The sequence below is a fragment of the Megalobrama amblycephala genome, linkage group LG11 (genome assembly GCF_018812025.1).
Source record: "Megalobrama amblycephala isolate DHTTF-2021 linkage group LG11, ASM1881202v1, whole genome shotgun sequence".
In the NCBI taxonomy this organism is placed as follows: domain Eukaryota; kingdom Metazoa; phylum Chordata; class Actinopteri; order Cypriniformes; family Xenocyprididae; genus Megalobrama; species Megalobrama amblycephala.
This window is the reverse complement of record NC_063054.1, coordinates 38,669,071-38,696,551: the sequence shown is the minus strand read 5'-3', so window position 1 is coordinate 38,696,551 and position 27,481 is coordinate 38,669,071. Positions and strand designations below refer to the sequence as shown.

The following is a 27,481-nucleotide window of genomic DNA, read 5'->3' as shown; positions in this document are numbered from 1 at the left end:
ATCTACTACGGCGAAGGCTCTGCGATTAATATTCATGACGCGGGTTCCGGCCATTGGACAGATAGCGGCTGCGTCAGCGGTGTCGTAGTTAATATTAAACACACGGGTATTTGCTATACCGTCATTACGCATTAAAATTAACCATCCTCCTTGGGAAGTTTAGCTATTTACATTATTAGGCTACCTATTAATCCCTCATTTAGGTTTTTTTCTGTACAGATCTAAAAATATTTTATGACTAGAAATATGAAATGTGTACATTAATGAAAAAATATTAGTGTTTTTGAACCATACTATAGTAAAGTACTTGAATTAATTTGTTGTGGTAATATAACAACTATAGTAATATAAACAAATTACTTCAACCAATACTGTTTTCTACAACTATAGAGTATATTATACTACAATATGTAAATTGATCAAGATCTTCTGAAAACGCAGAAATAGAAAGATCTCTTATAACTGTATCTTCCACTTTTGTTTATTTGAAAGGCTAATTAAAAACATTGGGATCAACAAGCAACATGAGTATGACTTTGTTAAAGGGTTAGTTCACCCAAAAATGAAAATTCTGTCATTAATTACTCACCCTCATGCCGTTTCATACCTGTCATTAATCTTCGGAACACAAGATATTTTTATATTTTTAAAGATATTTTTTGATGAAATCCAATGGCTCAGTGAGGCCTGCATAGCCAGCAATGACATTTCCTCTCTCAAGATCCATTAATGTACTAAAAACATATTTAAATCAGTTCATGTGAGTACAGTGGTTCAATATTAATATTATAAAGCCACGAGAATATTTTTGGTGCGCCAAAAAACCAAAATAACGACTTATATAGTGATGGCCGATTTCAAAACACTGCTTCATGAAGCTTCAGAGCGTTATGAATCTTTTGTGTCGAATCAGCGGTACTCACATGAACTGATTCAAATATGTTTTAGTATATTAATGGATCTTGAGAGAGGAAATGTAATTGCTGGCTATGCAGGCCTCACTGAGCCATCGGATTTCATCAAAAATATCTTAATTTGTGTTCTGAAGATGAACGAAGGTCTTACGGGTGTGGAACGGCACGAGGGTGAGTAATAAATTACATTATTTATTGATTTTTGGGTGAACTAACCCTTTAATATATTAATGGAATTAAGAATTTGCTTTAGTTTAGTTTAGTCATGTATTTATTTACACATCAGACGTTTTATCCAAAGAGACATTATTATTCCAGCAAAGGAAGCATGACCTAATTAATATTCAAAAGATGAACGTAAGAACCTTCGCCGTAGTAGGATTCGTAAGACCGAACTGAATGAAATGGACGCCATTGAGACTCGGAAAAATATAATTGTGTTGTTTTTTAGAGGCTAATCTGTTTAAAATACCGTTCAAATATGATGTTTTCATTGCAATTAAACGTTTTTAATGTTCGACCACATCAGCCGGAGGAGTTTTTGCATAACTGTCCTTCAATCCCTAGCGTCATTTTACGTTAAAGGGGCGGGGCTCGTGACGTGACATCGAGTTCAAAAAATGCCTCGTTTAAATAAAACACCATTCAAACCTTTTAAATACACGCATATTTGCGTTTTTTCCCCGAAGACTGGGCTTTTACACGTCTAGCAAATAAATCAAACAGCCATTGAGCTATTAATGATGGATGTCTGATTTATTTTCAAAGAGAACTTCCTTATATAAAACTGGACTCAAGAAGTTATTTATATCCATGAAGCCCAGCATTTGAAATATACAACATTTATTTCCAAATACCATGTTTTAAATGTTGATCATATGTGAAAAGGTCTTGAAAATATACTGCTATCAGTTATTCAGTTCAATCAAAACAGGTTTTTGACTAATTATCTTATGGAAGCCCATTTTCGCCATATATATATATATATATATATATATATATATATATATATATATATATATATATATATATATAAAGAAAAATAATGCTTCAGTAAATCATAACTATGACATAGGCCTACTAAGTTGAAAATCTGACTTAATAAGTCATAATGACATAAAAAGTCACAATTATGACATAAAAAAAGTCGAAATTGTAAAAAGTCATAATTATTACACTTTATGTCACAATTTCGACTTTTTTATTTCATTATGATTACATAATTTTGACTTTTTATGTCATAATCAAGATTTAAGCATGATTTCCCTCCCCCATGTGTCGGAAATGTCCTTTCATATTTATCCCATAAAAAAGAATGCTTCAGTAAATCATAATTATGACATAGGCCTACTAAGTTGAAAATCTGACTTAAAAAGTCATAATTATGACATAGAAATTCATTATGACTTTCTATGTCATAATTATGGGTGTTTATGTCACAATTTCGAAAATTTTTTTTCCATTATGACTAGTTTTCCATTATTCGACTTTTTATGTCGTAATCTAGATTTAAGCATGATTTTTTTATACAGTTTTTTGGCCGCATTACTCCCCTATCGGTAACACCACAGTATGACGTGACCAGCCGCCTTTTATGTGTTTTGAGTTTCGTCGCTCAGTGCGCATGCGCAAAGCATTCGTGTCCTTTCCTCATCGCTCGACGCAGCTGGTGTTGAGTGCGATAGAGCGCGGCTGTTCGACCACATGTTATCAGCCGCATAAAACTTCGAAGAAGTTGTGCAAATATCTGCTGTTTTAACCCAGTTTCATGGAAGATTCTGGTAAGTATCCTTTCCTCCGTGTGTTTCCCGCGGTTTGCGCGCGCTCTTTTCTAGAACACTCTGAGGTAAATCAACGGCGTCGGTCGTTAGCAGTTTAGCTAGCGCGTGAAGAGACCAGGCCGAGACCACACCGATGCAATTGAAAACGTTTTCATAATTTTATAACATATTTAGCTGTTTTGAAAACTATCTAGCCTTTTAAAACGAATTATAATGCCGCCGAACGCGTTTTAAAGCCTGTTTTGATCAGTCGGCTAACTAATTTTTGCAAAACAACTTCGACGAATGTGCGTCGTTTGACCAGGAAACGCGATAGAAACATTATAAATAAATTCTCAAGGCTTTTAAAGATTTCAGCTCCATTCATGTGTGTTTTTGGTGATCATTCTAACGCATTTTAGTTGATTTGATGTAAAATTTTGCGGTTTGTACAGAGTTTGTAGATTCAGATCAATCGAGCCTGCTGTTTTAAACTAAACTCAAAGCTTGAAAATATATGCAAATTGGGCGTTATCTTATGAAATGGGCCATATTGCATCACAACTGACTTTGTTTTTGTTCGATCTACATCTCAACGTCTTGTTAATGCTGTAATAGAAAGGTACATTAAATATAAATCTTGCTTAATTATATATTACCAGCAAAAACATTGAGATGGTTATGTTGTCTTCAGATTTGCTTTTGTATTTTATGTGGAAAAGTTTAGGAAAAATAAAAAAATTTGATTAAAATAATTTAATAAATAATAGAAACTAAATATAAATTAAAATACACCCAACAGTTAAAGTGTTAGTTCACCCAAAAATGAAAATGTCATTAATTACTCACCCTCATGCCGTTCCACACCCGTAAGACCTTCGCTCATCTTCAGAACACAAATTAAGATATTTTTGATGAAATCCGATGGCTCGGTGAGGCCTGCATAGCCAGCAATGACATTTCCTCTCTCAAGATCCATTAATGTACTAAAAACATATTTAAATCAGTTCATGTGAGTACAGTGGTTCAATATTAATATTATAAAGCCACGAGAATATTTTTGGTGCGCCAAAAAAACAAAATAACAACTTATTTAGTGATGGCCGATTTCAAAACACTGCTTCAGGAAGCTTCGGAGCGTTATGAATCAGCGTGTCGAATCAACGGTTCGGATCGCCAAAGTCACGTGATTTCAGCAGTTTGGCGGTTTGACACGCGATCTGAATCATGATTCGACAGAAAAGATTCACTATATAAGTCGTTATTTTGGTTTTTTTTGGCGCTACAAAAATATTCTCGTGGCTTTATAATATTAATATTGAACCACTGTACTCACATGAACTGATTTAAATATGTTTTTAGTACAGTTCATGTGAGTACAGTGGTTCAATATTAATATTATAAAGCCACGAGAATATTTTTGGTGCGCCAAAAAACCAAAATAACGACTTATATAGTGATGGCCGATTTCAAAACACTGCTTCATGAAGCTTCAGAGCGTTATGAATCTTTTGTGTCGAATCAGCGGTACTCACATGAACTGATTCAAATATGTTTTAGTATATTAATGGATCTTGAGAGAGGAAATGTCATTGCTGGCTATGCAGGCCTCACTGAGCCATCGGATTTCATCAAAAATATCTCAATTTGTGTTTTGAAGATGAACGAAGGTCTTACAGGTGTGGAATGACATGAGGGTGAGTAATTAATGACATTATTTTCATTTTTAGGTGAACTAACCCTTTAAGAACCAAAATAAGGAGAAGAAACATAATTTAATGCAGTATTGTCCAAATAATATTTTACATGATGTTTTTTTTTAAGTTTAGGATCGCCTGGCGATGATCATATTTGAGGGCATCAAAAAGATGTTTAACGTAACGGTTTGTTTCAGGTGAGCCCATGACCGGGATGTTGGACACGAACGCCCCTGACAACGGGGATGCTCCTCCGATGGAGGGTACAGGGGCCGATTATGGCACAGACCCGACCGGAACCGACTGGACGACGACACCGGCTCCTCTCGCAAACCCGGAAAGCCACGAGTACGAGCAGATCCAGCCGGCGTCTGCCGTGGAACAGTATCCGCTGTTCTCGATTGAGCATTTGAAATCTGCAGCAGAGAACATTGACCAGAAAACCAGTCCTTCAGAGCCCGTTCCGGAAAACTCCGACCAGGTTGTCGGGCAGCAGACGGAATCAAACGGAGAGCACGTGGACCAAATTGCGGAGGAGGATGCGGTGAAGCAGACGGGAGACTCGGAGAGCCCTTCCAATATGGAGCTGGAAGATGCGCCCAAAGAAGAAGCAGCGGCAGAACCAGGAGCCGAACCAGGAGAAGACGCAACCACGGCACAAGAACCTGAACTTCCTACAGAATACGAGCGTCTTTCTAAGGTCGTGGAAGATAATCCGGAAGACTTCAATGGATGGGTTTACCTTCTGCAGTATGTTGAGCAAGAGGTAAGTCCCTTAATTTAAAGGGTTAGTTCACACAAAAATGAAAAATTCTGTCTTTAATTACTCACCCTCATTTCGTTCCACACCCTAAAGACTTTCGTTCATCTTTGGAACACAAATGAACGCAACTACCGCTTTCAAGCCCCAGAAAGGTAGTAAAGACATCATAAAGGTAATCCATGTGACTCCAGTGGTTTAATCTCAATTTCATAAAGCGACAAGTGATTTGTTTGCTTAAAAAAAAACATAATTTACCACTTTATTTACAAAATATTAATCTCCAAACATAAATTAAGATATTTTTAATGTTATCTGAGAGTTGTCTGTCCCTCCATTGAAAGTTAATTCACTCAAATCTCGAGAGATCGCACATCGAGTCCTTTTGAGATATCTGAGTGGTTTATCTACGTTCGCTGATCAATGTGAGTAAAAGCCTAAATCTGTTCATCACATATAATGCAATCATGTCTCTTTAAACTGCTCCATTCATGTTTATCTATTAACATTTTAATGTTATGAATAGAGGGACGGAAATCTCTTATTTCATTAAAATATCTTCATTTGTGTTTCAAAGATGCACAAAAGTCTTATGGGTTTGGAACGGATTTACTTTTTGTTGAACTAACCCTTTAATACCTAAGCATCACAAGCATTCATCAGTGGCTTATGTGCATTTCTTTTGCTTCAGAACCACCTGCTGGCTTCGAGGAAGGCGTTTGATGCGTTCTTCCTGCACTATCCTTACTGTTATGGGTACTGGAAGAAGTATGCTGATATTGAGAGGAAACATGGATACATCCAGATGGCTGATGAGGTGAGTCAAGCTGCAAAACTCATATAGTCACAAAAAAATTTTCTTTTATAGCCATATTTCAACACCTAAAGTAATGCAAAATGTGACTATAAGGCACGTAGATGATATAAACATCAACATCATCATGATTTTCTGTAACGCTGCTTTGAAACAAGGCGTTTTGAAAACACTAAATTGAACTTTCTGAGTGAAATACGCTTTCATTAGATTCACACTTTCAGGTTGTCTTCTATGTGAAGGTGATTTAAAAAGTGTCATGCTGATTTGAATCTTACTTCCTCCACAGGTGTACCGCCGAGGTCTGCAGGCCATTCCGCTCAGCGTCGACCTGTGGCTTCATTATATCACTTTCCTGCGAGAGAACCAAGACACCAGCGACGGAGAGGCCGAAAATCGCATCAGAGCGTAAGTGCACAAACCCGAAGTTTCATAAATAAGTTTAGCTTGTGTGCTAAAGGGTTAGTTCACCCAAAAATGACATTTCTGTCATTAATTACTCATGCCGTTCCACACCCGTAAGACCTTCGTTCATCTTCAGAACACAAATTAAGATATTTTTGATGAAATCTGAGAGACTCGTCCATAGACAGCAATATATAATCAACACTTTCAAAGTCCAGAAAGGTACTAAAGACATCGTTAAAACAGTCATGTGACTGCAGTGGTTCAACCGTAATGTCATGAAAAGACGAGAATACTTTTTCACGACTTTATTCAACAATCTCTTCTCTTCTGTGTCATTCTCATATGTTGTTTACATCCAGCGCTTCCAGGTTCTACGTCAGAACGCCGACTCATTATCGGCTGATCTCGTCGTGCTGATCACGTGACCAGCTTTGGCCAATACTGAGCCGGCGTTCAGCCGTAAACACGGAAGCTTCACTGTGTTACTGCGTCACCTGCGTAAGATAATGTTATTTTTGTTTTGTTTTTGTGCACAAAAAGTATTCTGGTCTCTTCATAACATTAAGGTTGAACCACTGCAGTCACATGACGATGTCTTTAGTACCTTTCTGGACCTTGAAAGTGTTGATTATATTGCTGTCTATGGACGAGTCTCTCGAATTTCATCAAAAATATCTTAATGTGTGTTCCGAAGGGGAGTAATTAATGACAGAAATTTAATTTTGTTTTTTGGAAAAAAAATGCAACTGCATATACCCTGTTTCAGTGACGTGCCTGTGTTCTTTCAGGTCCTATGAGCATGCGGTTCTGGCCTGTGGAACGGATTTCCGCTCTGACCGTCTGTGGGAGGCTTACATCGCCTGGGAGACGGAGCAGGACAAGCTGGCCAACGTCACGGCCATCTACGACCGCATCCTCTGCATTCCCACACAGCTGTACTCGCAGCACTTCCAGAAGTGAGCACGAGATATTCACATTAATGCATGACTTCTAAAGTTCATCTGTGCGCCGAGAAGTAAACTCATGATGTCAGTAGGTCGTTTCTTCCGGTTTGTGCAGGTCTTTAAATTTGATTGTGAAAACGCTGCCACTCTTTGTTCAGGTTCAAAGAACACGTGCAGAGCAACAACCCCAAGCACTTCCTGTCTGAGGAGGAGTTCGTGCAGCTGCGGGTGGAACTGGCTAATGCTAATAAGCCCAACGGAGACGACGCCCCTGGTGAAGAGCTTCCGCCGGGCACGGAGGACCTGCCGGATCCCGCCAAGGTAAGAGTGCCGTCTGCCGTCTGTGGGGTTATCAAACATGGCAGAGGTAGGCAGGGGCGTCTAGCTGATCCTGGAGACAAGCAAAACGTGTGCAGGTTTGAAGAGGTGTCTTTCCGTTAGCAGCCAATGAAAACCTGAGGGTCCAGGTTGGCATCCAATCAGGGACTTGGGCTTAAAGTGGGACGGGCTCGTGACGAAATGACACCGTCCCTCCCAGCACCGGGGCTTGGGCCACAGCTGATTCACTGGGTGTGCAAACCGTACTGTTTCTGTCAAACTCATGGTGACGTAGACCTTTTGCGTAGCTGGACATCAGACGAGATAAAATGTTTGCACCTTCACGATGCGACGCTCAGGACGCTGTGTTTTGCCCTTTAGAGAGTGACGGAGATCGAGAACATGAGGCACAAAGTGATCGAGACTCGGCAGGAGGTGTTCAACCACAACGAGCATGAAGTCAGCAAGCGCTGGGCCTTCGAGGAGGGGGTGAGTGTGTCTACCAGGATTACAAGCAATGTGCACTAATCAAAATAAATCCAATCTGATTTCAGTTTCCAAAAATTCTGTTGCAGTCTGATTCACACATTCGATCGCATGACGAGCTTTTTAGCAAATGCTTATTAATTATTCAGTCTCATCCACTGACCGTAAGACATGATGCATAAATATACGCACATTTGAAAGACGATGTATGTTAATATGCACAGCACTGCACTTGTGCAGGAGGTTATTTTCTTTTTTAAATCTCATTGAGAAAATGGTTAGATTCAAGCGTTTATATGCTTAATTTTTCCAGTTGATTAAGGCTGCATGACCTCTTTCAATCCGTTTTAAAATTTCATTCAGTTTTGAGTTCGATTGAGCCGTCATTCTGATTATAAACAGATTATTTGGGTGCATGAAAATGTAGCCTGTTGCTTATTTTTATCTGGGTGCAAAATTCAGTTTGATGAAACGTTAGGGTGTGTTCACACTTGGCATGTTTGGTTCGATTAAAACGAACCCTGGTGCGATCGCTCTGTTAGTGCGGTTCATTTGAACGTGTGAACGCTGCCATCCGAACCCTGGTGCGGACTGAGACCGCTGAAAAGATGGTTCTCGGTCCGCTTCCAAATGAACTGTGATGCGGTTCGAATGATATATGAAAGCAACACGGATCAAAGACATGTAAACGAACCAAAAACAGGAAGATGAGACCCTAAAAGTAGGGTTTTATTTCTTACCAAATTCCATTTTGTCCATTTTAATTTTTCTGGATTGTTTTTTTTTCCCCAGGTTTTTTTTTTTTTGACTCCATTTTAATGGTTAAATTAACTTTTAGTAATCAAAAAGCATGTCTAATTAATTGAAATAATGAAACTTATCCAATTTACCGTCAATTTATAAAAGATTAACAAAAAATTAAATTTTTTAGGCGCTGTGATGTTTTATTCTTTTCGCTCAAATTCTCTTTTTTTTTTAAAACTTTTTTTTAACTTCTGGATTCCATTTTAATGGTTTAATTACATTCTAATAATCAAAAAGCATATATAATTAATTGAATTCTTAAAAGCAACACAATTTATTAAAAGTGTTTTTATGAAATGTTTCTTTTTTTCCAGAAATTGTTCCGTATTTTAATTTTTCTGGCTGTCTAATGAACGCATACCATTTAATTTGTCTTTTAATCGTGAAATTAAGCTCTTTTTTTTTTTTTTTTTTTGTGTCAATGTGCTGCACAACCAGAGCTTTACCGTTAAAATTAAAACATGGATGATATTTTTATCCCTTAAATATAGTTAATTTATTAAATTCATTTATCTAAATTCTACTGTACAACACTAATATGTTTAAGTTAAATCAAACTTTATTTCGACAGGTTGCTCTGTTTATGACGGTAGTTTTCTCAAACGAAGCAGTTAAATGCTGATGAAGTGACTTTCAGTGCAGCTCTGGAGATAAATTTCATGCGTTTATATCCTCATGTGACAGGATGAAAACACTGCAAGCTTCGCACGTGCTTCGGTGTGTGTGTGAGGTAAATGAAACTGCACTTCATTCATTTCAGAGGCACACACACATGCAGGATTCTTATTTAAGTAGTATATTTGCGGTTTAATATTCACGGACCTTTTTCTTCACTCATCAAAAATTTGGCATTCTGTGTTATATACTAAATTCCGTGTTTATGACTGGATTCCGTCCGTTAGGACTGCACATGGGGATTGGCTCGTCTAGCCTAAAAAATAAGCTTTTTTTAATGCTATTTATGCATAAGAAGCCTTTATGGGACAGTTCATGTCAGATTTTGTTGCTTTTTTTGAAATGTTATTTAATTGTGAGTTTGCCAAGTAGTTTTTGATATTTCAGGATTCCCCCAATCAAATAGATATAGGACTTGGTCTTGGATGCCTGAAATAGCTGCCAAATATTCAAATTATCACAGAAGTACTAAGGCACAAGTTTACAGTTAGGATATAAACACTAGACATCAGATAGCGATCAAAATAGAGCAAATCAAAACTAATGTGGCGCTTGAAATAACTGTTGTATAAATTACCTTGTTATGCCACTAGGTGGCAACGAGTGACTTTGTCATTGAATTATTTATTCAAAAAGATTTGTTCAACCCTGATTCATCCAGTAATGAAACAAGTATTTATTAACGAGTCATTCATATATTCAAATCTTTTTTTTTTTTTTTTTATTTATTTATTTTTTTTTTTAAATAATTCATTCAAATTAAAGGTCCCGTTCTTCGTGATCCCATGTTTCAAACTTTAGTTAGTGTGTAATGTTGTTGTTAGAGTATAAATAAAATCTGTAAAATTTTAAAGCTCAAAGTTCAATGCCAAGCGAGATATTTTATTTAACAGAAGTCGCCTACATCGAACGGCCAGTTTGGACTACATCCCTCTACTTCCTTCTTTAATGACGTCACTAAAACAGTTTTTTGACTAACCTCCGCCCACAGGAATACACAAGAGTTGCGTTTGTAGAGTGTGTTTGTCGCCATGTCGTCGAAACGCTGTTATTTTCATCCCGCAGTCCAATCACCGGGTCTGATTCCGGCTCAAATTGATAGGGTAAAATTAAAGACATGTTTACAATAACACTGAGCGCGTGCATCTCCACGTTATGGTAAGAGGCGTGACCTTTCCGGGCAAGATGCGCTAAACTGCTGTCGAATCACAACACAGGAACCGCTGGCACAATCAGAACTCGTTACGTATTTCTGAAGGAGGGACTTCATAGAACAAGGAAGTCATCAGCCCGTTTTTATGACAGTGGAAACAGCGGTATACAGATAAGTAAATTATGTGAAAAATACAGTTTTTTTTTACACGCGAAACATGAACACATGTTATATTGCACACTATAAACACAATCAAAGCTTCAAAAAACCACGAAAAACGGGACCTTTAAATTTTCAGCAATTAGGATTTTGTCAGAACTTCTAGTAAATTAGGTGTTTTTTTTTGTTTAGGTGTCTATTCAGAATCGTGGTAGAGTCGCGATCTTTATTTGAAACCCAAAAATCGTGATTCTCATTTTATCCAGAATCGTGCAGCTCTACATCACGCATATCCATTTTTCTCGTCATAATCGTGAGTTTGTCCATCACAGGCATCAGACGCGAGTCTCCACGCAGATCGTTTGTGTGTGACGGAGGGATTCCCGCCGCTGTTTTGACTCCTTTACACATTTTATAAGCTCTTCACGAGTTCCCAGCTGGCCAAAATACCATCATATGTAGGCTACACACACAAAACAAGCACTCAAAATAAGGCAGTACGTCATAAAATGTGACCGATCAGGTTGTGAATGTATCCCTATGCCTTTAGGTTCGGTATCTTTTGGTTCGGTGATAAAATTGCCAACCTGAACAATAATCGGACCAGGACTAAATGTTTTTTTTTTTTTTTGTCTTTTTGTTCCGAACCATACGAACCGAACTACAAGTGTGAACGCACCCTAAGTTTTTAAAATATTGATATTTAATTTATTTTTATTTCAGTTTTAGTTTATTTCCAGTTATCCATCTGGTGCTGCTTGCGTGGCAGTCAAAAATTACCTATTTTATTTTATTTTTTTCTTCAATGAAATGAATGTACCATGTTTTAGTTTGTTTGTTTTTTTTTTTGTTTTTTTTGGGGGGAGGGATTTTATGGTACTAAATTATATTTATGGAATAGTCATGATCCATTTATTATCTGTTAATCCTATTTGAGCATAGCGAAATTTCCAACATAAACTGTCAAATCTTGAAAGATTTCAGTTTGGTCTCTTTAAAAACACCACTTTTTATGAAATATATATTTTCCAAAGCATGTTTTACTCTAAAACTGCAAAAATCTAAAGTTTGAGGTTGATATCTCAAAAAATGAGTTTTCAGTGAGATTGTTTGGGTGCAGTACCAAACGCTTCCACTAGATGAAATTAATTTACAGTGCGCTCATTTTTGACCACGAGGAGCACGTGACTTTTTTTTTTTTTTTTTTTCCCCACAATCACTTTTTATAATGTCCATGATTTTTCTGTTCAAAACCTTTACAAAGTTTCGTACCATTCAGATGAAGTAAAAATTCTTAAAAAAAATCCATCAAAAATTACCAAACAAAATTTATCTAATATTATATTTCAGCTTTATTTCAATTAACAGAAACATTTTTAATAGTTTTAACAACAATAACCCTAGCTTGTGCACAGAAAACTTAAAAAAAAAAAAACTTTTTTGTTCTTTTGCCGGTAATGAGCGATTGCAGGTAAACCGTCTCATTCCCTTAACACACTCACACATCTGACAAACGTTGGTTTTGCTCTGCAGATCAAGCGTCCGTACTTCCACGTCAAAGCCTTGGAGAAGACCCAACTCAACAACTGGAGAGAGTACCTGGACTTCGAGCTGGAGAACGGGACGCCGGAGCGCGTGGTGGTTCTGTTCGAGCGCTGCCTGATCGCCTGCGCGCTCTACGAGGAGTTCTGGATCAAGGTAGATAGACGGCGCTCTCGTTCCCGCGTCATTCCCTCTGTCCACCCCTTTGCTTCCCCATCAACGATATCATCACTTCCACAGTAAAACTTGCTGCACTCTTTGCGTGTAACGTTGATATTTGACTGTATCTGTTATATTAGGGGATGGCCTGCTTGCCACACAAGATTTGACTGCAGCATTTGCCAACTACGTTGCACCTCTCCGTCTCCTTCTACCTTACAGAAACTTATCTTATTGGTTCCATGAAGGTGCTGATGGGTTTAAAACAGAAATTCTCAAAACGATCTTGTCAATGGAAATTCACCAGTGCGGGGATGTGAAATGAAAGCTCAAGTTTTATGTGTTCTTTTCCCTCTTCTTCTGTTATTCCTCCTCTCTGTCGCTCTCTCTCTCTTTTCTGTCCTGCTTGTCCTGTGAAGTACGCCAAGTATCTGGAGAGCTACAGCACCGAAGGCGTCCGACACATCTACAAGAAGGCCTGCACCATCCACCTGCCCAAGAAACCCGCCGTTCACCTGCTCTGGGCGGCTTTTGAGGAGCAGCAAGGTAAGATGGTTTTGCTGTTGACTTGAACTGTTACTAAACGATACGAAAAGTCAAGTACCGTATCTTCTGGAATGTAAGTCATGTTGTTTTTTGTGTGTTTTTTTTTTATAGTGATGCACTGAAACTGAAAATTTAGGATGCACTTGATCAAAAACCTTTTTTTAAAACTTAGTATTTTAAATGTATTCTAAACAGGTACGCTATGTATAGTGGGCGTCCATACGGGTTTAGCACAAAAGATGAACATGACGGCACATGCTAGTCGATGAGTTGAATCAACTACATAAATTTATCCACTAACCATTCAGAAACGTCTAAAAGTTGTAACTTCTTCCTGAGTCTCTCCATCAGTGTCGACTCCGGTTTGAACAATGTAAGGCTGAACACTTTCGTCATTTTGGCTGCGTGAGATTCTCCAGCTTTGTTGTTGTTGAGCTGTTAAAGCTCCGCCCTCTTCTGGAAAGGGGGCAGGAGCAGCAGCTCATTTGCATTTAAAGGGACACACACAAAAACGGCGTGTTTTTGCTCACACCCAAATAGAGGCAAATTTGACAAGCTATAATAAATGATCTGTGGGGGATTTTGAGCTGAAACTTCACACACACATTCTGGAGACACCAGAGACTGATATTACATCTTGTTAAATCGGCGTTATAGGTCTCCATTTAAACACAGTTTAATTATACTCCATGAACACTGAAAACAGAAACGTACAGAAAGCAGCCGCCCTGGTGGCTAGTTCTGGTGCAAAAACCCCTAATGCTTCTTTATCCAGATTGGTTGAATGGCTTTCCAGCTGTTATATTGTCATCTTTTGGTGGTTGAAACACTGATTGATGGATCACATGACACATTTCAGTAAATTGTTCTGTATCGTCTGATGTTCGTTCATGTTTATTTACGGATTTAACTAGTAGTAAAGAGGAAGAGATGATCGCTTCAACACACATTAAAGAGACAAACACATTTGTTTAAATCGAGATTAAAATCGATTTGTCGTCAGCGTTCACACAGCTGAAATGTTTACTACTTGTAGTTTATCCATGTTTACACTAAACGTGCTAAAAAAAACCGTCAGTTTCAGTCAGTGATTTCGGCCAAAATGTTGCCGTTTCTGTAGCTGAAATTTCGGTGCATCACTAGTTTATCGTCTGAAACAAGCTGCGACTTATATTCATTATATATACGTTGTATTTGCATTTTTATTTTTTCATTCCTGTTCTGAATATGGTTAAATTTAGAGTATTTTATATTTCTGGAGTGCTGGGAACTAAACTACATGTTTATAGTGTTTATTCAATTCATTTTATTTACTGAATGTAATAATAAAATGTGACTTATACACTGTTTTTTTTTTTTCTCTCAACAATTCAATTTTGACACGATGCGACTTATTTTCCAGAAATTCTGGTAAATTGTCAAGTCAATTTTATTTGTGTCCCACCTCTTACAATATATACACATTGATTCAAAGCAGCTTTACAGATAATTGATGTTAATGCTTATAATAGCTTAATATTTTCATGCCTTAAATTACATTTTGCGACGATATAAGCAGTTGAGATTTGATGTATAGTATATATCACTTTATGTGGGTGCGTACCGTATGTGTGTGTGTGTGTGTGTCTGATCGTCTCTTTATGTGATTTATTTTGTGTCTGATGTTTGACAATCTCCACTAATGTTCCTGCAGGCAGTGTCGACGAGGCGCGGAGCATCTTGAAAGCGTTCGAGGAGGCCGTCCCGGGACTAGCCATGGTGAGGTTGAGACGGGTGAGTCTGGAGCGCCGACACGGAAACATGGATGAAGCGGAGACCTTGCTGCAGGACGCCATCACCAACGGGAAGAACAGCAGCGAGTCGTCGTTCTACGCGGTGAAACTGGCCCGACAGCTGGTCAAAGTGCAGAAGAGCATCGGAAAGGCCAAGAAAGTGCTGCTGGAGGCCGTGGAAAAAGATGAGGTCGGGTTATGTTTTATTGTTTTCATTTATATGCACCAATACAAAATCTATTTAGTTTTACCACTTTTTTTTTTTTGTGCATGATTGAAATTCAAACTGATTATCAGAAATAAACTGAACTTTCAGGCTCGGCTAGTTATTTTATTTCAATATATATCTTGCATACCTAATCACTTCCTGTTGATGTGCAAACGTGTCTGTTTTTCTCCCTGCAGACGAACCCAAAGCTGTACCTGAACCTGCTGGAGCTGGAGTTCAGCGGAGACCTCCAGCAGAACGAGGCCGAAATCATCGCCTGCTTCGACCGAGCGCTGAACAGCCCGATGCCGCTGGAGTCACGCGTCACTTTCTCCCAGCGCAAGGTCGAGTTCCTCGAGGACTTCGGCAGCGACATCAATGTGTAAGTGCAGACGCCGCTCCATACCTCTTATTCTGAATGATGAACCGTGTTGTGAGAGATGTGCGGTTCTTCACAGGCTCGTGGCTGCGTATGAACAGCATCAGAGGCTTGAGACGGAGCAGGAAACGCTAAAGAGGAAAGCAGAGAACGGGTAAGTTACACTCACCGTTACTTCATTAATCTGATTTAAATAGGGCTGGGTAATGACACAATTTTCACGATTCGATTACTATTCACATGCATTCAATTCGATTCTGGATTCGATATCGATTATTTTGGATGTAGTATTTCAGTTTCAGCACATGGCAAATTTTCTAGAGGAAAAATCTCTCAACTAATGCTGTAAACTACACATGAGAGTCAGCTGGTACTACTATAATAATATTGAAGGTTAAATTAACTTATTTATATACAAACACTTAAATTACACTCAATTGTTTTTAGTATAAATAAAGTTTAGAATTACATAATCATATTTCTACTGCAGTTCGTTTTTTGAAATATAAACATTTATTACAAATCGCGGCTGATTTATTCAAACGCGCATTAAATATTGAAAAAATTATAATGAATATGTAACGGTGCATAGCTATATTTATCAGAATGCTGCTTTCTAGAGCACTTTTCTAACTGACTAATGAGTTTATGGTCACTGAATATGTTTTTCTGAGGTAAATGTGACGTCACGTGACATTGAAGCTGTTTTATTGAGGTTGAAGCACTGATTGAGCGATTGACACGAGACATGATATGGATTTCAGTAAGTTGTACTGTATATTTTAACATACCTTCAGATGTTCATGCACGTTTATTTCGCGCTGTGACTGGTATTAAAGCGGAGGAGAGGATGATCACATGCTTCTCTTTAACTGAGGCGCTAAAGCGATCTGTCACGCCACATTAAACAGCGCCATTTATTTTTTGAATCTCATAATAAGATGGACGTCATTTGAAATCTGAGACTTTGCTTCATTTCAAAACCAACAAAGATTATTGTGATTTATTGGATGTGAGGAGCTGCTCATTCATCAACTGAAAACAGACTAGACTAATTTTAAGATTTAAGAATCGATATCAGTTCGTAAAAATGAGAATTGATTAAAATCGAGAAATCAATATTTTTTTACCCAGCCCTTCGATTTAAATATAACTCTAAAATAATGCTATTTTCAACATGGAGATGAATGTGTTTTGTCTGGTACGCTGCAGCTCAGAGGAGCCGGATGCAAAGAGACAGAGGACAGACGACCAATCAGCAGCCTCGGGTCAGATGATGCAGGACATGCAGGCCAATCATGCAGGATACAACTATAACAACTGGTATCAGGTCAGTTTCTGACTGTTTAGATGCTTAAACACGGGACTTTATATGACTGTGCACTCACAAACATCTGTTTTCTCTCTTCCAGCAATATAATACGTGGGGAGGTCAGAATTCCTGGGGTCAGTACGGTCAGTACAACCAGTACAACCAGTACTATCCCCCGCCACCGACATAACCGACCACAGCAGCGGTGTGAGCTCCGTTCAGGAGTCCTGCCATCTTTTTACCTGCTCGTACAGCTTCAACATTCATACCGTCTCAAATCAGACATTGTGTGATTTCTTTTGTTGGCACATGTTGAAAAAGGAGCCTTTTTTCCCCTCTGTGTAAGTGCAAGTGAGTTTTTAATGAAGCTTGATTGGTTTAGTGCTTTTGGAGGTTTAGTTGTGTTCGGTGAAAGATTTACATTTGTATGGAAGGAGTTTAGAATGCAACACTTTAACATCATCTCTGCTCTCCTCAATGTGATCCTGTTTTCAGAGATAAACGTGACATGAAGACGTTTTTTATTTTGACTTGGTTTCATAATAAAGAGATTGACATCCTACACGTCTGAATGTGATTTATTGACTTCTGTGGCTGTTTGAATGTTTATACTACGATTATAATTTGTGCTACAAATTTTCTATTTGCGTTTTGTTTAGTAACAGTTTTAGCATCTGAGATTTGAATGCAACACTTAAGACCTGAATATAATTAATCTGAGCCAGTTATTATAGTTTATAAAGTTATAAATATGAATATTTTTCTTACAAAAACACATTGCTTTGCTTCAGATGGTGTTCATTAACCCCCTGGAGTCATATGGATTAGTTTTATGATGGATAGATGCACTGTTTTGGACTTCAAAATCTCGGCCCCCATTCACTCCCATTATAAGGCTTAAAGGAGCCAAAATATTTTTAAATATATCTCCGATTGTGTTCGTCTGAGAGAAGATGATCATATACACACAGGACGGCTTGAGGGTGAGTAAATCATGGGATAATTTAAATTTTTAGGTGAACTATCCCTTTAAGGCACGTCGTTTCTCTCGGCGGCGTTCGGTCATGCAAGTACAGCTCGTATCTCTGGAGAAACATCAAATTAAATTACATATTTAAAGTCACAAATGAGATCTGTCAACAATTGTCTCGTTAATTTTGTTTCTAAACGCTCAAATCATAGCAAAAATCGCATTTTTTCATGCTGACTAACCAACGCGCATGCGCAGCGCGCGTTTCAGAACTGAACTTTACCAATCAGCGATTGGCCGTTTTATTTAGAATGCGGGGCTTATTCCACCGCATTGCGCGCTGCACTTTCTAAAACTAAAGTCTTCGATAAAAGCCTTGTTTGCTTATTCCTCATCTTGAGTTTTGATATCAAAATATAAATAATCTTTTAACTAATTTGAGAATACCTGGTAACGGAGAATGGAGGACTAAACCTGCAGAAATTAACAATAAATGTAACAACAGCAAAAATAATTAAATGACTTGGTAAATTTGAGTTTCATTATTTTTATATTAAGAATATATTTTTTTAGAAATTCTGAATTAATTTTTGTGGTACTTATTTTCTGTATAATATTTATTTCAACCTTTTATTTTTGTACTTATTACAGTTGAGGCTGGTCATTGGCCTCTTAAAATGTGTGTCAAATTAAAGTTTTAAAAGCTTAATTTTTCTTCTTTCCCAGAGAAAATGAGCTCCTGGAAAACATCTGACGATCAAGAAGGAAACAAACGCACATTTGAGTATCTGTATTTCAACGAAAGTGCTGATGTTTAGTGTTTAGTCACTGAACACGTCACGGTCACGTGGGCAGCGCTCTTCCCAGAGTTCTTTGCTCCGCACATGCGCACCTTCCTTTTCTCGTCCAGTTGTGGAACGACTAGCATCACCAATGTAAGGCCTGTTCATCAAATCACTTTATTTATCGCATTTAACGACTTTAATGTGCTTTAAAGATACCTGAATGACTTTCATAAACGTTACCGTCTTTTATAGTCAAACCCCGAGCAGAAATATCCGAGTTTAAGCCGTTTATGCGCGTTTATTTCCTCCGCGTGTTGAATGCGGCGCTCGCGCACGCGACTCACCGTTCACGAGCTTCTCTAGAATATACGGGAAAATACTATTATTAATTTACTGTTTTTACTGTTTTACTGTTATTAAACACGTGAGTGACGCGATTGAGTCGCATATCTGTAAACAGATAACAGTTACAGTAACTGTAAGAACATGTCCGCCTTGGAAAATAAAAGTACCGGAAAACAATTTAGTACCTTTAGGAGAAATTATATATATATATATATAATATATATATACACACACACACAAATTGTGGGTATTTTTTATGTATATATTTATATATGTATGTATTTTTAATTTATAAAAATACATATTTTAAAATGTAATTTCAATCTGATTTGTTCCTTTATAATTTATAATTAAAGATTTAAATATTATATAATTTGAATTATTTATTCATTTATAATGTATTTAAATATTCCAATGAATATTCCAAATATTCAATGTATTTAAATATTATTTTAATATTATATAATCTGTAATTAAAGTATGTATGTATTCATTTATAATTTATAAATGCATACTTCCATTATTTTAATATTATATAATTTAATTAATTTGAATTATTTAATATTTTAATATCCATTTATAATTTTATAATTAAATATTTAATTTATTTCAATGTTAGTCTAATTTTATTCATTTATTAAATATTTAAATTATATATATATATATATATATATATATATATATATATATATATATATATATATATATATATTATTATTGGATTTTATTCATTCTGCTAGTGTTATAATCTTATATAATTGATTTACGTATTTGTTTATAATTAAATATTTCAATTATAATATAATGCAATTAATGAATATTATTTTTTCATTTATAATTATTTTATCTATAAAATCTTAAATATGAAAATTACATAAAAAAAACATATATATATAATTGTCATTCTATTATATAATATAATATACTATAATACTATAATACTATTATGCATAGCAACACCCTAGCAACCGCATAGCAACCGCCTTGAGTACCCTGACTCTATCTATCTATCTATCTATCTATCTATCTATCTATCTATCTATCTATCTATCTAAACTACTTAACTAAAACTTTCAAAATTTTAAAACTGCTTCAAACTTTCTGGACCGGCTTTTTCAAGGCAACTTAAAGTTTGTCTTGACGAACTTTTTTCATCTAGTTGGCAATTACTGTAATACTCAATAATTAATGAAAGCAGATTTAAATACATTTTCAGCACTAACTCGCTGTATAAACGTAATAAGTTTGTAATTCGATGTGAATCGCAGTAATGTTTGATCTGAAGCGGATCTGGTTTGTGTTCCAGCGCTCATCATGCAGCTGTTCCTGCGCGCTCAGTCTCTGCACACGCTCCAGGTGTCCGGACAGGAGACCGTCCGTGACCTCAAGGTGAGTCGGTCGGCACGTTCACGGGCGTGTGGTCAGGTGACGTGCGCTCTGGTCTCATGATGTGTGTCTGTAGGCTCATGTTCAGACTCTGGAGGGCGTGTCTGTGGAGGACCAGGTTCTCCTGCTGGCTGGAGCTCCTCTGGAGGACGACGCCACCCTGCTGACCTGCGGCGTCACGGAGCTCTGCACACTGGAGCTCGCCGCCAGACTCCTGGGAGGTACGCGGAAAATACACACATTTGTTACATTTTATATATTTAGGATTTGTTTTATTTTATATTCGTTTTTATCATTTAGGAACATGATTTTAGAATTTATTTTAATATTAAACAGTTTATTTAGTAATTTATAAAAACAAATATTTTAATTGTTTTAATATTATATAAATAAATATTTGAATATATAATTTGTAATTTTATTACAATTTTTATAATTTATAAATGCATATTCATTAATTTGCATAGTAAATGCATTAATTTCAATTAAGCTGATTTATTCATTTAGAATTTCATTTAATATTTTAATATTATATAATTTGATTTCATTTAGTTTATGTAAATATTCCAGTTTTTAATATTATATAATGTACAATTAATGTATTTATTTATTCATTTACAATATATTAATTTTAATATCATGTAACGTATAATTTTATATAATTATAATCTTATATAATTGATTTAAGTATTTGTTTATAGTTAAATATTTCAATTGTAATATTATATATTTTTTCATTAATAATTATTTTATTATACAATCTTAAAATTTTTAGATTATAAATACATAACATAAGTTTATTTCATTTATAGCCTGTAATTAAATATTTTACACATTTTTGAATATATAATGTGTAATTTATTTATTTATAATTAATTTCAATTTTAATGTTATAATTTATAATTTCGTATATAATTTGTCTTATAATTGATTTATGTATTTGTTTATAATTAAATATTTTAATTAATATTATATAACATGCAATTAATGAATATAATTTTTTAATTTATAATTTTAAAATTATACAATCTATAAAATATTTAAATATTAAAATGAAATTAAAATATTTAATTACAGATAAATTAAATATTTTTTAGTCTGTAATTGAATATTTTAATTATTCTAATATATAATCTATATTTATTTAATTTATAAATATATTTTCATTTTTCAATATATAATGTATAATTTGATTTCAATTATCTTATATAATCTGTAATTAAAATAAGCAAATTTTTCAATTATTTTAATATTTGTAATTAAAATGTATTTATAATTCATTTATAATTTATAAGTAAATATCAATTTTAATAATGTATAATTTATAATTTTATAATTTTCATAGTTATATAGTCTATAATTTTATTTATTCATTTATAATTATTTTAATTTATAATTAAATTATATAAATATTTATTAAATTATTTATTTTTATTCATTATTTCATTAGTGTTTCAGTTCATCTGATGGTCTGAAATACATGTTTAATGTTTCTTGTATTATGGGATGTGTGAAGTTGATCTTAAGTTGTAGTTTCCGTCTGTTGATCAGGTAAAGTCCACGGATCTCTGGCTCGTGCCGGTAAAGTAAGAGGACAGACACCCAAAGTGAGTCGTTTGAGAATAATAATAATATCAGCAAACAAACGAAACGTATGTCCTGTAATCTCAGATGAAGTGTAGTTGGTTAACGTCAGCTCTGTCGTCTCTCCGCAGGTGGACAAACAGGAGAAGAAGAAGAAGAAGACGGGCCGCGCCAAGCGCCGCATCCAGTACAACCGTCGCTTCGTCAACGTGGTTCCAACCTTCGGCAAGAAGAAGGGCCCCAACGCCAACTCCTAAATGATTAATCTCTGAGAAACTGCTTCCATAATAAAGCTTCTTGAGCTCAAACGGGTCTCGTTTCATTGCTGAGGGCTGTTTCATAACAGATGCTAAGAAAAGCGAGGATTAAACTCCAAAACCTGAGTTGAATGAACCTAACAAATGAGCTGGGGCTAAAGCGGTTTCATAAAAGGTAATTGAAGTTCACGCAGTCCTGCTTATTCGATCCAGGTTTACCTAGTCAAGATAATTTAAGCAGCTCTAGAGGATCAGATCAATCCTCCATAGGAAACGGCACACATTTAGTGTGTTTGAGACATGGTGTTTTCCTCAGTGCATAACTTTACACAAGTTTATTCTCCATCTATAAATGTTAGAAAGTCATGCAAATATTTCCATTTTGCTGCTAAACTTCACAGTGAACGAGCGCCGCTGCGCGCTAAACACACGGGACGCAACACAAGCGCAATAATTCTGATTAAAATATACATTTTGTCGAAATATTTGATGTTAAATGTGCCTTATGTACACTTTTAAACCTACAAGTAAGTGTATTTTTATGATAGCATTAACTAAATGGACTATTGTAATGGGGTAAATTAATACTTTGGGCCAATTACTGAGTTTAGATTCATCTTACCAATTAAAATTTAGTCTCTGCATGTTTTAATTTCTGCTCTTCTAAGAACCATAAAGGTACTACAGCTGCCAAACAATACCAGAGAGAAATGTATTCATATATTTTATCTAATTAAATATTGGGCACAAAACATTTGGCCAGTAAGAAAAGAAAACCTGTTGGTTACACACACACACACACACATATATATATAATATATAGATAAACAGTCACTCTTTTCAGAGCGTTTTCTGGCTCTGAGACACTCGCTTGGTATTTCTCCTGCTCTTTGTCTAGCAAAAAAATCCCTCATCCCTAAATGAAAGCTTAAAAATGAAGGTCTGGTTATTGTCACAAGTCCATTGTTTTTGAATTTCTTTGTTACTTTTGCTATATTTTCACACTTAAAACAATGATTTGGTAAGCCTGGCTTGTTTTCTAATCTTGTTTTATGAAACGGCCCTCTGGCATCGATGGAGTTTCATTAGTTACATAAATATCAACAAAAAAGTAATATTCATGTATTTTAAATTACTTAAATATAAAATACCACTATTAATGTTTTTAAAACTTCACATTTTAGTTTAAGAACACGGATGAGACATTGTTCAGAGTTTGTGTTTATTGCAGCTTTACAATCATGCAAAAATAGTCAGAAAACTTCTGTCAGACTGAACATCATGTGATAATCATGAACACGTTTCATCCTCTCAAACAAACGTTCCTCCAAACCGCCGTCAGCGCTTGTCGTGTGGTTCCTGTCGGTCGAGATGATTAATCAATAGAGACCAGCTCCACCTCGAATATCAGCTTTGCGTTGGGTGGGATTCTGGGTAATGATGGTTAAGGCCAGAAGAACCTGATCAAATAATGATCCACAATATCAATCAGTGATTGGTTTAATGAAGGATACTTTGAATCCGGAAGGCCTTTCCGCCCGTACGCCCAGTCCGACTCGATCTCCAGCCTCGCCGTCTCGCCTTTACTCATTGTCAGCAGACCTTCGTCCCACTGCCACAGATCACATGATCAGTCACACGGTCACATGAGGATTTCTGATGATCAATGAATCGTAACTCACCCCTCGGATCACTCGGCCCAACCCGACCTTGAAGCTCAGCGGTTTGGACTGTTTCTTCTTTTTTGCAGCTGAAACGACAGAAGAAAATCAAATTAAAGAGGATTTACAGCGACTCTACCTCTGCTGCCACCTGCTGACCAGAAACCGCCTAACTGTGAGTGATGTGTCCAGGGTTACTATAGTAACTAATGAAAAAGGCCAAAAAAAAAAAAAATTGGTTACTTAAAAAAGAAAAGTTAACTAAAATAAAATATATATATTAAAAAGAAAGTCACAGACATTTCTTATTTTCATTTAGTTTAACTTTACGCACTAAAATAACTAAAACTGAAATAAAAATTAATTAAAAAAAATAGACATTTCTTTTTAAAAAGACAAAAAATGAAAACGACTGAAATTAAAATGAAAACAGAAAATTTAAAACTAAATAAAACAATATTACTAAAAACTATATAGACATTAAAAAAATAAAAAGACAAAACACCCCAAATTTATAAAACTTTAAAATAAAAAGAAAATATAAAATTAAAAACAAAATACTATAAACTATATAAACTATATAGACAAATGTAAAAAAGAACTGATAAAAATTACAAAAACAAAATTAAAAAGAAAACAAAATTTAAAACAATATGAATAAAAATATAAACATAAAAAAATATAAAAATGACAAAACACACAATTAAAAATAACTAAAATTAAAATAGGAAATGTAATTAAGCATATGTAATTAAATGTATGTAATTTAATTAAACCGAAAAATAATTAAAAGAAAATATTAATAATATCTATATAGACATAAAAACGACAAAAAACACAAAATTCCTAAAACTTTACAAACATAAAATATAAAAATAAAAATGAATAAAACAAAATATGAATGAATTAAATATTAAAATGTTGATTTTAATCATGTTTAATAATGTGTAAATCATTAATAAAAACTATAATAGAGGCTCAATATAACACACTGAAAAAGGTTAAATCTATATAATCATGATATTAAAGTCATCAGAGAGACGTTTGGCTGAAGAACTGAAGCGTAAGCAGGATTCTCACATGCGGGGATGTTGGTGTCGAAGACGGTCCCGTCCTCCAGCGTCCCGCTGTACCAGCAGCTCACCGTGTCGCCCTTCCTCGGGAAGTTGGTCTTGTCTCCTTTCTTCAGGATGGACTTCGTGAACTTCGGAGGACCCTGAGGAGAAACGACACGAGCTCAGAGAAGGTCAAACACTCATGATGATGACGATGATGATGATGATGAAGGCAGTACCTCATCCACTGCCTCCGTCTTGCTTTCTTTGGGATTGTCGTGGATTTTCACAGCTTGAACCTCTTCTGTCACCAGCTCCACTTCTGTGCCCTTAAACCTCTGAGAAACACTCGAGACGTCACACTCAGACACAGAATCATGAGAATTCAGCAGTCATGATGTCGGATATGATACCTTGCTCTCAAACAGCTGGTTATACGCTTCAATCAGCTGCTCTTTTTTGGCCGTCTTTGCCACATTCTTGATGTTTCCAAGAAGTTTGTGTTCCGCTAGAAACTGCAAACGAGAAGATATACATATAATATATATATATATAGCAATAAATAATAAAATATATAGACATATTTTTAAAAAAATGACAAAACACCCCAAAATTATAAAACTTTAAAATAAAAAGAAAATATAAAACTAATTAAAACAATATTAATAAAAATATAAACATAAAAAAATTTTAAAAAAATGACACACAATTAAAATGAACTAAAATTAAAATAGGAAATGTAATTAAGCATTTGTAATTAATTGTATGTAATTTAATGTAATTAAACAAAAAAAATAAAATAATATCTATATAGACATAAAAAAGAATAAAAATGACAAAACACCCCAAATTTATAAAACTGTAAAATAAAAAGAAAATATAAAATTAATTAAAAACAAAATATTAATACAACTACATAGACATGTAAAAAAGAACTGATAAAAATTACAAAAACAAAATTAAAAAGAAAACAGAAAATATAAAACTAATTAAAACAATATAAACAAAATATTAATAAAAACATAAACATAAAAAAAAAAATAAAATAACAAAACACAATTAAAATGAACTAAAATTAATGTTAATGTAATTAATTGTATGAAATTTAAAATTAATTACATATATATATATATATATATATATATATAACTATATAATGAATAAAACAATATATTATATATAATATAAATATATGAACCCAATTTATATTCCACAACACCATATTATGCAAACTCTTCATGCACATTTAATGTTAATTTTCCATTATTATGCAAATTTCTCTCTATAAATGATTTATTATGCTGTTTAAAATAATGATGCAAGAATATATTAATAAGTGAATATGTCTCTATTTATAGGCGACACAAAACATGCGTTTGATTTTGCCTGTTTCGACACATCTCTCAAACCCCCTCTGCGCACAGTCTCAGTGTTGTTTCGTACGCGTGAGAGCACAGGTGTAGTGTGTACACTACCGAGTGTGCTGCGTTGTCCTGGATGAATTTGATGAGCTCTTTTTTAGGCACTTCTTCAGTCTTGAGCTGCTCCTCGTTCCACACTCGCGCTGGATCCGCCGCCATCTTGATCAATGCGCCACAAACACCACGTGCTTCTAACAACCAATCACGGCGCAGAGCGTCTTAAAGGAACCGCGTTCACGCTATGTCGCATTATCTATTTTGTGTTTGCAAACAGCGATGACGTTTTTGTGGGCGGAGCCAGTTCTGCAGTAGCAGTCTGTGGAAGCCACGGAATAAAAGAATAAAAAAAGTTAATTTTGAATTTATATCTCACAATTCTGACTTTTTTTTTCTCGCAAATCTGAGTTTATATCCTAAAATTCTTAGAAGGAAAAACAGAATTGTGAGATATACTTGTTATTCTGTCTTTTCCCCCCTCAGAATTATGATATAAACTCACAACTGTGAGTTATAAAGACCGAACTGGGAGATATAAACATGACTTGCAAGAAAAAAGTCTTTATAAAATAGGTTTAAAAGTTATCAATGTAAAATGGTATATATATAAAAATATTTTTTCATGCTGTAACTGTATGTAGACTTACTGTTTGCATCAAATTCCTGCTTTAAAGGGTTAGTTCACTCAAAAATGAAAATTCAGTCATTAATTACTCACCCTCATGGCGTTCCACACCCGTAAAATCTTCGTTCATCTTCAGAACCCAAATTAAGATATTTTTGTTGAAATCCGATGGCTCAGTGAGGCCTGCATAGCCAGCAATGACATTTCCTCTCTCAAGATTCATTAATGTACTAAAAACATATTTAAATCAGTTCATGTGAGTACAGTGGTTCAATATTAATATTATAAAGCCACGAGAATATTTTTGGTGCGCCAAAAAAACATAATAACGACTTATATAGTGATGACCGATTTCAAAACACTGCTTCAGGAAGCTTCAGAGCGTTATGAATCAGCGTGTCGAATCAGCAGTTCGGAGCGCCATAGTCACATGATTTCAGCAGTTTGGCGGTTTGACACGTGATCCGAATCATGATTTGACACACTGATTCATAACGCTCTGAAGCTTCCTGAAGCAGTGGTTTGAAATCGGCCATCACTATATAAGTAACCATCGGAGTTCATCAAAAATATCTTAATTTGTGT

At 35.3% G+C, this 27,481-nt stretch overlaps 3 protein-coding genes across 4 annotated transcripts; 2 read left to right on the top strand and 1 right to left on the bottom strand.

The window, feature by feature from the left end:
- The first annotated feature begins 2,538 nt into the window (after positions 1-2,538).
- prpf39 (PRP39 pre-mRNA processing factor 39 homolog (yeast)) lies at positions 2,539-17,372 on the top strand. 2 transcript variants are annotated; one of them, XM_048207884.1, is made up of 14 exons: positions 2,539-2,695; positions 4,569-5,137; positions 5,823-5,948; positions 6,235-6,353; positions 7,142-7,309; positions 7,456-7,618; positions 7,997-8,104; positions 12,426-12,590; positions 13,013-13,139; positions 14,833-15,101; positions 15,317-15,501; positions 15,578-15,652; positions 16,711-16,828; positions 16,911-17,372. In XM_048207884.1, the coding sequence occupies exons 1-14, from the start codon at positions 2,683-2,685 to the stop codon at positions 16,998-17,000; spliced, it is 2,295 nt and encodes a 764-aa protein (XP_048063841.1). In that variant the 5' UTR covers positions 2,539-2,682; the 3' UTR covers positions 17,001-17,372. The 2 variants fall into 2 exon arrangements, with proteins under 2 accessions (XP_048063841.1, XP_048063842.1); XM_048207885.1 differs by lacking the exon at positions 2,539-2,695 and adding an exon at positions 5,228-5,306 and having other exon boundaries at positions 4,822-5,137.
- A 1,189-nt stretch (positions 17,373-18,561) lies between these two features.
- Positions 18,562-22,188, top strand: faua (FAU ubiquitin like and ribosomal protein S30 fusion a). Its single transcript, XM_048207932.1, has 5 exons — positions 18,562-18,715; positions 20,217-20,299; positions 20,373-20,517; positions 21,848-21,903; positions 22,012-22,188. The coding sequence occupies exons 2-5, from the start codon at positions 20,225-20,227 to the stop codon at positions 22,135-22,137; spliced, it is 402 nt and encodes a 133-aa protein (XP_048063889.1). The 5' UTR covers positions 18,562-18,715; positions 20,217-20,224; the 3' UTR covers positions 22,138-22,188.
- Positions 22,189-23,345: 1,157 nt separating this feature from the next.
- Positions 23,346-26,487, bottom strand: fkbp3 (FKBP prolyl isomerase 3). Its single transcript, XM_048207930.1, has 7 exons — positions 26,329-26,487; positions 25,267-25,368; positions 25,093-25,191; positions 24,879-25,014; positions 23,820-23,887; positions 23,652-23,749; positions 23,346-23,567 (listed from the first exon to the last, which is right to left on the bottom strand). Exons 1-7 carry the CDS (start codon positions 26,431-26,433, stop codon positions 23,513-23,515), a joined length of 663 nt encoding a protein of 220 aa, XP_048063887.1. The 5' UTR covers positions 26,434-26,487; the 3' UTR covers positions 23,346-23,512.
- Positions 26,488-27,481: the final 994 nt, after the last annotated feature.